Genomic DNA, 11015 nt, shown 5'->3' on the forward strand with positions numbered 1-11015 from the left:
GTTTCCAATTTGAAGCCAATTCTCTGATTTAATTAAAAGCCCACTTGGAAAAAAATGGACACTAAGTAGCCATTTCGATCTCTGGTTGTGCAGAATTATCGTCCATATTTCTGGATGGATCTCGACAAGATTACTTTTGGCACGGAGTCCTTGTAACGGCCCCAAAATAAGCATTTTTCCCCCACAGTTTCTTGTCTTATCTGGTCGATTGTTACCTGTGTGAGCGGGGAGGAGAGCTCGCTAACCTAATAGCAGGTTACAGATCTGTGTTAGAGGTGTCCATGTTTCTTTGTTACAGTGACCAGTGATGGAAGAACTGCAGAGAGCTGCAGTGTATCAGACGAGTCTGATGTAGAGCAGAAAGAAGGAAAAAAAACAAGAGAGAGGAAGTGGAAAGGCTGCTACAGGAGAGATGGAAAGAGAGGAAGGGGAGGAAAGGAGGGAGGATGGGGGGTAAGGAGGGAGGGAGGGAGGGAGATATTGTAACACCCAGGCGGCGGGTTCAGCGGCAGGGCAATGAGAGACTTCCTGCGCTCCATCACGCCCAAGGCCTGCCTCAGTCAGCTGGTGGCCGAGGAAAGATGCCTCATGTGTCAGGCTTATTAGCACTCCCCCTAGTTTGTATGCATTTGGGATTGTGTGTGTGTGTGTGTGTCATTTGTGTGAGAGAACAGGATGAGGAAGGAAAAGAGGGAAAGAAGAGGACAATATTTTACATTTTCTCCCCAAAAACGGGATTTGCATTTTATTTTCAGATTTTCTTTAAAGCTTGTGTTTTCTTTCGGTACACGATGGGGGTGATAGCGTCCCCCGCCACCCCTCCGCCACGCCACCCCCATTGTCTTTTTCGCCGCATCCACCCCAACCCTCGACTCACCTTCTCCCCGCTCCAGGCTCGGGGTATGGCTGTCAATCCATCCTCCGGTTTTCGGGAGCGTGAGCGATGGGCCTATCAGAATGCCACCATTAGCCAGCCCCCCCCCCCCCCCCCCCCCCCTGAGTGGTAAATAAACGATCGCGCCGGTACACTGCAGGTGTTGTCATGGCAACCCACTCTCAGTGCCAGCCCCGCCCACGCTCATCCACCCCCCACCCCTCCTTTACTCTCGGCGGAGGAGTCACCGGGAGGTCAACGAGTCAACGCGCCGCAGCCGCCACGACACGGCGCTGTTTGGCAACACACACACACACACACACACACACACACCCTCACACAGTGGGTCTGATCTGCATCCAGGTTGCAGATATGTGTCACCTCTCAGACGACACACTGGGCATCGTGCTACATCTTGTTAATGAGATGAAAACCAGACGTCTCCCAGAACTCTCGGGGACGCTGGATGTTCATCACACGAGCCCTTTGCCCCCGACGTTGGCATTTCACAGCTTATGATGCAAAATCACACAAAAAACAAATCAACCGAAGATAGGAGAACAAACAGAAGGAAGAGGACATTGAGGAGTTTGCATAGTTTTTGTCATTTGGATAATTTAGTCTGCGCGCCTCGTGGAATGTCCCTATTACAGCAGGTGTACTCTGGATGAACCCATTTCAAGTATGAGGAAGATGGACTCTGCACGCCTGACAGACTTCCACCGCCATTGGCACCCACTCTGTGATGTAGCAGTTGTATTAAAATGGCGGCGCTGATAATCCAAAAGACCTTTCTCAGGGAGAATTTGAGACCGACTGCACAGATGGGCCACGGAGATAAATAAAACTCTCTGTCACTACGGTTGGTGGAATACTGCTGCGACGCCCCCAAGGGAGAGAAAAACTGTTTCGCTCCCTCTCTCTGCGATGCCTCCCCTCCTGTCCGTCTGTCTCCCCCCCTCTCCTCCTCTGTTCACGTTATCACGAATGGGAACCAAAGGCAGCTTTCCGCAACCGGGCTTTTCCCTCCTCTACGGTCTTATGGGGGGCATAAAAAAGACCATTTCGGACTTAACTTTCTCCTGCTTTATGAGCTCAAACACACACTGAATAGTCAGTAAGAGCCAAGCACACTGGAGCGTCCCACCGTGAGCTGTCAGCCAGGTTTCGTGGGTTAAAACGATGAGGCCTGGATGGACAATCTGCTCGTTGTGGGTACCTGTTTGTGCTGTAAGGACACTTGAGACTCGCGGTTTTATCACTTTCCTTGAGCGATCCATTCATCGCCGCTGTCCAAACACTTCTCATTAGCTGCAGGCCTCATTCCTCTGGATGGAGGGAGGCTCAACCTTTGACAAAACGCTGCCTATCATGTCACAGAATGTGTGTGTTTTCACATCTAAAATACCTGTTAAAGCTAGAAGTCTGATTCCAATCTCAAGACATGTAGAACGTATACGTACGCTGCTCGCACACACACGTAGCACGTAGCATGTGTGTGTGTGTGTGTGCGTGTGTGTGTGTGTGTGATAGCCGAGCGGTTCATCTTCTCCTCAGGGCCGAGGCAAACTGTTCACGCAGCCATTCCCAATCTGTTGGAGACCAGAGGAGAGAGATGAGTTCAGCTGGTGCCTCCTGTGCTCCCACTGCTGGGCCTCAGCGCCCCTCTGGTCTCTGGCCAAATATTGATCCAGCACAGATCTGGTTAGAGCCCAACTGCTGCGATCGGATGATCACGTTGTTGTTGATGTGACTCCAGTTCCTAAAATGCTTAAAGCACTTTGAACGAGACTGAATGAAAGATTTTGTTATCTCAGTTGTACGTAAAATATCTGCTTGTTTTGGATTCTTTATGAGCCGTAATTGTAGAATATTTTGTCTTTCAAATAATGTCTTGATTATTTAACCTAACAATAACCAAATCATTTTGTATTAGGAGTAAATTATTTTATGTGACATGGATTTGATTGTGATTCCTTCACTCATGATCACATGCAACGTAAAATCTCACCCACAATTTAATTCAATATATTTCGACACTTCCAAAAGGTATATGACAAATGTAAATTCAGCCAACAATAATGAAACGTTAAATTAAGCATCTAATTAAAAGAGTGATATCTATATACAAGGTTACATTTTTTAATTCAGTGTCTCCAAGTTATATTTTCAACATCTTCGTGTCGGACTTTCCTGCTACTTAAATCACAAATTAGTTTTTATTCAGTCAGTTAACCAGGACTTTTATGGTGTTTTCTTTCTTGTATTTCTACATAAACAGAAGTCGAAGTGTTGGGTTTTAAATAGAAATATATTATTTTATCTCCTCATTTAATTAATTTATACAGAGAACACTTTATTTTTAGCTTTCAGTCTATCGTAACCTTCATCAGAGCGTTCCTGGTTCCTAATTTAATTCATTAAAACTATTTAATTTGGTGCATCATGCTTTATTGTTGCAATTGTTGTTGTATGCCCTTTACATTTAGTCTAGAAAATGTCCAAAATGATTGCAAATGCCCACCAGGAGTTACAAAGAAAACTAAAATGATTTGCTTTAGCTGCTTATTTTATTTTATGCTCTAAATATTTTTTTCTTCAGATAGAAGTGAGAAACAAGTTTTTATTAACTTCATTGAGGCCTTTTTTTTAAAGCAACAAAGAATTTCATCTTAGTTTCCTGTTTTCTTTTTAATCACAGTGCAGAAATGAAGTCTTGTTATAATTAGTCTGATCACACTGCTGTCGTGGCTCTTGAGCGGTAAAACATAAACAACCCTGTTTCATTTTAGCTGTTGTCTCAATAGTCTTGTTTACTTTCTCCTCCCATCTTTGAATGAAAACCCTGGATCCGGTCCCTCCTGGATTTCCTTTGTTAAAGTTGAGTTTATACAGTTTTTAACCGTATTATTTTAGCAGCCACTGTAATTGCAGTTCAAATCATTCGAATGGTCGCTCTAATGTCAATAACACGAGACAAACAGGGCGCTCGGATCAAATAAAAAGGTGAGATCGGCGCTCCATCCTGCTTGGTTTACTTGTCCCCTCGGAGGCTCACCGTTGTTTTATTTCTTCATTTTGGGTTCCAGGAGTACAACATTCACGGCTGGTGGGTCGGCGAGCTGAACGGCACCGTGGGCATCGTCCCCAAGGACTTCATGCACCCGGCCTACATCCTGTGAGCTCCAACAGGTACCGAGGCACTCTCTTATCATCAGCATTATGGACCGTTACTGTGGCCTAATACACAGAAACGGTCCCCCTGGTACTCATCCAGACTGCCATTGAGCTGCATTCAGTCGTTGACCTGCCATTTATGGCATCTGCTGGCTGGAAGAAGTACTGCGTAGAGCAATCTAAAGCGGGGCAACGGGTGACAATAAATATGTGCAACAAAAGCATGATTACAGCTTCGGTTGTCCTATTTAAGAAAATGATTCCCTAATACTGTTAGATAGGCGCAGCTTAGAATGAACACTGAATTATTAATGTTTCTCTGATGCTGTGTTTTTATTTCACAGCGCTGCTGCCGACGCGTCCAGCCATGAATCGCAGATAATGTTTTGTAATTTGAAAATGATTCTCCTTCATAAGACTGTAAGTTAAATCAGCGGTGCTTATTCCTGTCCACTATTACTCACGTGTAAAACCTTTAAAACCTTTAATATGAATGTGCAAACCACAGCGGAAGCAGATTAATCAGTTAGTCTACCGACAGAAAATAAGATGCATTTTAATAATTGTTTGTCAATGTATCAAGAAAAGCCTCTCAAATGTGTGGATTGTCTTCTGTTCTGTTTTATATTGTTATAAATTGAACATATTTGTGTTTTTGACTTAAAGACGTTACTGGGCTTCTGGTAGATTGTGACGGGACTTTTTTCAGACTTTTTAGATTTTTCACAGACTAAAATATTCACTGATCAATCAGAAAAACAACAGAATACTCAATCATGGAAATAACGTAATGTTATCTGCAGCTCTAGTGCAAATTATTTTATTATTATGGACCGATACATTTGTCAATTCACTGGTTAAAATGAGAAATAAGAAGATTGTCACTTTTTTCTCGTTTCATCACTGAAATACATTGTTTTTTAAAACGGCAGATGTACATTATGCAGAATATTTTTAACTACATTGTAAGTGGATTTTTTTCACTGAAATATCAAAAGATTTGAACAGCCTTTACTGCTCGTGTGTGATTATTCTGTGTGGGGTCATTAAACAGTTTCATCTTCAGCCACTAGGCGGAAGGATTTCTCCAATGTCTTTAAACCATGAGATGTGTTTGATAAGAGGAATACAATAAAATCAGTTTTACAGTGCAGGGAGAAAGTAATACTCAGTCTTCTATTATCCACTGAGTACACGACTCGTGATGAGGCTCATGAACAGGACAATAAACCAATAAACCGGGTCCCTTTAATAAAAGCAACATTTATTTGAATTTGAACAGGAGTAGTGTGAAAACAATGTGGAGATCAAACAAACGTGAATTAAGTCTGTTTTCATAAAAAGATCACCTTGAAGATAGTTTGGATTTTTGAAGTGCGGTTTTATGACGTACTCTTGTTTTAAAGGGTTGTTTCTGATTAAGTCACATGAAAAATAACTGATAGATGCAGCGGTAGATCAGCAACTCACATGTTCTGTGAAGAAAACTATTTTTGTGAAAGTCGAGTCTCATGGCTTTGAAGAGAACGTAGATAAAAACTTTAATTCTCCGACAGAATGAACAAAGTGAAAATATTCCACATATAGCGTCCACTTAACCGATGTTTGCTGGTTTCTCCAAACTCAAGCGACTGTAGATAATAATACACTGACTTATGAATAAGTACTTCATATAAACACACTTCAAAACAACTATTCCTTAAACCAGTTCTTGTTAGTTTGAGTAGAGGCAGTATTACAGTGAACTAAACATGTAAACCTCCGCTGACAGTCAGTGTATTTAAACCACGTCCACTTAAAGAGCAGAACAATACAAGAATGCACATTTATTATTATCAAGATCACGAGACTGAAAAGGTGTCGCTGTCTATTGCAATTACTTTTAATTGAATTAACAGAACCAATTATTTTCCTTTAATAAGAAATATCAGGTGAAACATCATTTTAGAACAACTCCCTCAATCCAAACCAGTTTAATGTTGAATCAAAGCATCCTGAGTGACTTGTGTGTACTTGGATCATCATCAGGACTCCGTAGGACACAGTGGTTAACTTAAAACAGTGGTTTTATGAGCTTCTCATCAATCGAGAGGAGACATCACCTCCAGTGACTCTACAGACAGATTCAGACTGTTGTTGGTCAACGTGATTGTTTCTCTCGTCCAAACCGTCCTCAAAGTCTCACCACAGTTACTGAGGCTTCAGCAGTCTGAGTGAGACATATTAACTGGATGAAGTTTGTCTTTTTCTTACCGTCCCTCTGCAACTCTGCACGTAAACAGATAGAAATAGATACTAACTAGATTTGATTTGTCTCACTCAAGGACAAGGAACAACTACAGCAACCAAACACTCTTTAAAGTCCAAACGGAGTTAATACAGACTTTAAAAGCAAAACATGTGGATCTCTCCTTTAATTCAAGTGTATATTTCTGTCACAAAGTTCCCTACAACATTAAAATCTAAATTAAATCACATTGTATGTTCACACAACAATAAAACCATTAGATCTTTATGGATTAAAAACAAAATAAAACCCAAAGCTGCTTCTGTGAACTAGAGCGCCCTCTGCTGGTCCCAGTCATCCACCACAGAGAGAATTCAGTTTACCTGAGTGTTATTGGAGATGCACCTTTTAAATTAAATATACATTTTAAAACAAAAGAAGCTCGACTGACAGACCGGATCATCGACATTTCAACGACGGTACAGAACGAGCACATTTTCATGTACTTCCTTGTTTATGTGCGTGTGATCGAATGCGTCTTTGGCAGACGATAACTCCCACAATCCTTTGCTGTGGCTCTGTGTCTTAACTAATGCTGCTGCTCTCTATGATGCTGAAGTCACTATTTTCAGTTAAATCTCCAGTTACAGTCAAGTTCAAATCCAGAGATTTCCTGGAGTCACTGATGTCGGTTATGCGTTGCTGGTCCTCGTCCTCGTGGACAGAAATGTCCTCTTTTTCCACAGAGTGTCCGTTCGAGTGTAGGTCCAAAATGTTTCTGCTGGAGGCCTCTACTGGTGACCAGTGGACCTCCTCAGAAGGCGTCTCCATGTAGCCGTTGGCGGCCTGGATCGAGTCCTTGGCGTCGTCGCAAAGGCTTTCTTCATCGCTGACCTGGACGATGCTGTCATTGGAAGACGAGCGGCCGTCCTCGTCGCTGTTGCCTGTGATCCGAACCAGATCCACTTGTTGAACGAGGTCGTCGTCACCGCTGCCTTCCTCCTCTGGGACACTGAGCACATTGCGAGTCTCTTCGTGGATTTCTGACTGAATCGCCGATTTGCTCTCAGATTCATCTTCTTTTTCGTTGTCTGGCTCTTTCTGTCCGTCCGAGTTCTTAAACTCCTCCAGAGAGCTGGCGTCTTCCTCGTGAACCTCTGTGCCGTCGACGTAGTCGAGACCTTTATCTTCAGAGATGTGAGTTTCGACAACCTGCTGCTCAGAGCAGACGGCTTCCAGAACTTCCTCCTGAGATCCGGCGTCACATTCTGTTCCCTGTTCCTCAAAGCCACCATCCTTAAAATCTAAAATTGCTGCAGAGTTTGCACATTTTTCTGGCTCAGATTCGACATTTTCCTTCTTTGCTTCTCCAGAACTTTCCCATTGATCCGCCTTCTCCTCCTCTGGATGAGGACCAGTCTTTCCTGCTCTATCTGACGACGTAACGCTCTCTTCTCTTACCGAACACTCCTTCTCAAAGCCAGCCCCGATGGGTGAGTGCACCTCCACAGGAGTCTGTATCTGCACCTGACAGCTCTTCTGCTGGATCTGTTCTGGAAGGCCGAGACTCTCAGGAGCAACCTGTCCGTCACCCAGGAAAAAGGTTGCCTCTGTCGGACCACAGTCCTCAACAACGGCCTCCAGGTGGCCGTTCTTCTGGACGACCCTGACTGAGGATTCCTCCTCGTGCTGAAGCTCAACTGTGTCTTCGTCACAGATCTCCAGTAAGTCTTCAGGAGGATTAGAGTCATCGCAGAACAAGAGCTCCGGGCTGAAGATCTCTTTAGGTTGATGAGGAGCTGGGCTGTGGAGTGAGGAAGAGAAAAAACATTTAAGACTATGCAGCACATTTTTTATCTTTGCAATAGCAGACACAGCCTGAATATCCTTAAATACACAGAAGGGACAAAGCGAAGGAAACTGGTTATTTCCGCACCATTCGGTCGACAGTTTAAATCCCTCTTACCTCTCCATGGACTCGTAAGAAACGGTCAGACTCGGCTCCTTGATGGAGTCTTCCTCCTGGGCCTGAGCGTAGCCCCGATTGGACGAGGCATACGTGAGGATGGCGTCCGTCACGGAGTAGGGCGTGTGACCCTGCACGCAGTCCTGGATGTGACCGACCGGCAGCTGGGTCTGCAGGAAGAGGTGGAGCTGGCTGTCTGACAGACACACCGTCATGTTCACCACACTGCCGGGACAAAGGGTGCTCGTTATCAAGATGGCTTTCTTTACAAAAACGTACTTTTATTACAGCAGATCAACAAGAACTGACTGGTCCAAGAAGGCCTGAAGTCCTTTCCGTCTCCTCTCCAGGAAGTCCTCGTTGCTGAAGAAGAAGGACTTTCCTGGAAGTTCTGGGACTGGCCTACAAGGATGAAAACAGGTTTGTAGATATTTGATTCAACAAATATGATGGTGAACTATAGAAAAGCCTGGTGACATGCAGGCATGTTTCTCTTTTACCACAGTGTCATCAGACAACACATTAAAATAGTAGAAGAGCTGCTCTCACTCGTCACAACAACTTACACCAAACCGGCGTTCTTCTGCAGCTTCTTCTTGAGCCAGGCAAACTCACTGTAGCGCCGACGCACGCAGGACGTCTTGGCTGTGAAGGCTTTACTGTTGGTCTGTAAAGTAAAGAATGTATATATACTTGTTGTTGCTTCATCACCATGAACACACACGCTGACTCAATCACACACACGGATTAATCCGCCGCTGAAAATAGTCCTCAACAAATGCACTATTTCCTCCTGTTTGTTTTAACTAAACTGTATTAGCTTTACAGGATTTACATCTCCATTGGACTTGGTGCTTCGTTTCGGTCTTTTCATGGGATTTGTTGATACAAAGAGAAAATACACAATAACACCAGCCTTATCCTTTAATTTACAAAATGTATTTTCAATCTATCCTTTCAACGTAATGCTGTAACTGAAATGACTCAACTGCTGCTGAGTTTAGAGCAGAACTGTCACATGTCAGATTTGTTCCAGTGACATGTGACACAGTCACGTATTTAACGTGACTCCTGTTTCAATCAATTCACTTCATTCTTATACAGAAAATAACTAAAAATATTGTCTCGTTCCAGCTTTTAAATATGAGTATTTGATGATTTTCTTTGGGTTTGAGAGAATTGGTAGAACCAGAGTTGTGGGTAAAAATAACCCAATAACTCACTGTTCTCCGACATGTTATAGATAAAATATTAAGGCGATAATCTGCAGGATAATGAATGCAATTGCTGGATGCAGACTGACACATTGTTAAAAGTAGACATTGAGCCATGTTAAGGTGTATTTTTTTTAGAAGTTTTAAAATATTCTACACAAATATCTGTGTTGAGTTTTTAGATGAAATAGTTAACTGTTGTGCAGGTTCATAGTTTCTGTACAGAGATCAGTGACAGAAGCAGTGAAGTGTTTTCTAAAAAGGTTTTTGTGAAGATGAAACATTGAAAAGCTACTTGTTTGATTCTGGATTTATGATTCAAACATTCACCCGTGAAAAACAAAAGCATAACGATGACAACCAGAATGATAAAACATCATGTGACGTCACGTGACTTCAGCCAATTTCATGAGTCAACACCCTCACAGCATCCGTCTAGACGCGGAGCTTTGCTGCTGACACAGCGTTCTTCAACACAACATCGACTCCTGTCCAAACCAAATGAGAGGAATCCACTCTGCTGCCAACTCGGTGGTTTACAGATCGAGATTAGGTTCAGGAATCCTTTCTCAGTAAAATCCCATTGTCTCAGTCTAAGGTGAGGCTGGTTTATGTGTGGCAACAAATGCTCCTCAACGGCCTTCATCTTTATTTAAAGCAAATTAGATGCAAACACTAAGTTTGTTGTCAATTATTTTCCAGATATAATTTTCAGAAAATTGTGAAAAATGCTCCTGTCCAGCTTTCTTATCCAAATATGTTGTCTTCATGACTTTCTTTCATACGACCGACCATCCAAAACTTTAAAATATTCAATTTGCAAACTAAATAAAACCCGAAAAAGAAGAAGATCATCACATCGGGAGAAACTGAAACATCTCGGCTTCGACTTACACGATTAAATAGACAGTGGGTTTCAGCTCCCAAGTAGCTCACACAATACATGTTGTAATATTAATGTATTGTAATCTAAGTATTAATACTCACATGGAGGAATATTTTATAATCCACGTATGAATTCCACGAGCCTTCGTTCTGCATGCGGGGATCTTGAACCCGCACTGCCACAAACTCCTGATGGACAGAAACAGAGTCAGAAGTTTAAATAAAAACTGTGTGTGTGTGTGTGTGTGTGTGTGTGTGTTTTGCAGCATCGTGGTTAAACCAAAGATGGTAGATTAGAGTGTAGAGAAGACACACGTCACCTCTTCAATGAGCTCCTCAAATGCTTTAAAACACATCAATGGAGGTTTTGTTCTTTGTTAAGCAGAAGTTTAAGTTAAAGATTCACCAAAAGGAGAACTCACGCTAGAGATTAATATTTTAGTATTATGTATATGTAAAAAAAAAAAAAAAAAAAAAGGAGTGGGAGGTTACTTACATCTTCTTCTTGATTGCTGATCATCCTACCGAGTGCTGCACTGCAAAGACGAGAAATCAATAAAGGATCAAACTGTCTTCTGTAGTTCTGTCATGAGCTGATGACTCATCCTCCAAAAGAGAAGCTGGTCAGAGAAAATCCACTGAGTCACTGGAGCAAGCTTTTCTCTCTTTTAG

At 42.6% G+C, this 11015-nt stretch overlaps 2 protein-coding genes across 2 annotated transcripts in view; one reads left to right on the forward strand and one right to left on the reverse strand.

The window, feature by feature from the left end:
* Positions 1-4863, forward strand: part of skap1 (src kinase associated phosphoprotein 1) — a 30569-nt gene extending 25706 nt beyond the window's left edge. The window contains exons 12-13 of the mRNA XM_079293136.1: positions 3964-4066; positions 4396-4863. Of these exons, the coding sequence (XP_079149262.1) occupies positions 3964-4056 (93 nt within the window). The 3' untranslated portion in view covers positions 4057-4066; positions 4396-4863. The remainder of the gene's footprint in view (positions 1-3963; positions 4067-4395) is intronic.
* A 1048-nt stretch (positions 4864-5911) lies between these two features.
* The window catches only part of snx11 (sorting nexin 11), a 6059-nt gene continuing 955 nt past the window's right edge, over positions 5912-11015 (reverse strand). The window contains exons 2-7 of the mRNA XM_079293070.1: positions 10840-10879; positions 10446-10532; positions 8811-8911; positions 8554-8646; positions 8245-8469; positions 5912-8082 (exon numbers count right to left, since the gene is read on the reverse strand). Coding sequence (XP_079149196.1) covers positions 6864-8082; positions 8245-8469; positions 8554-8646; positions 8811-8911; positions 10446-10532; positions 10840-10863 — 1749 coding nt within the window. The 5' untranslated portion in view covers positions 10864-10879 and the 3' untranslated portion in view covers positions 5912-6863. The remainder of the gene's footprint in view (positions 8083-8244; positions 8470-8553; positions 8647-8810; positions 8912-10445; positions 10533-10839; positions 10880-11015) is intronic.

Source organism: Melanostigma gelatinosum (genome assembly GCF_949748355.1).
Source record: "Melanostigma gelatinosum genome assembly, chromosome: 21".
Lineage (NCBI taxonomy): Eukaryota > Metazoa > Chordata > Actinopteri > Perciformes > Zoarcidae > Melanostigma > Melanostigma gelatinosum.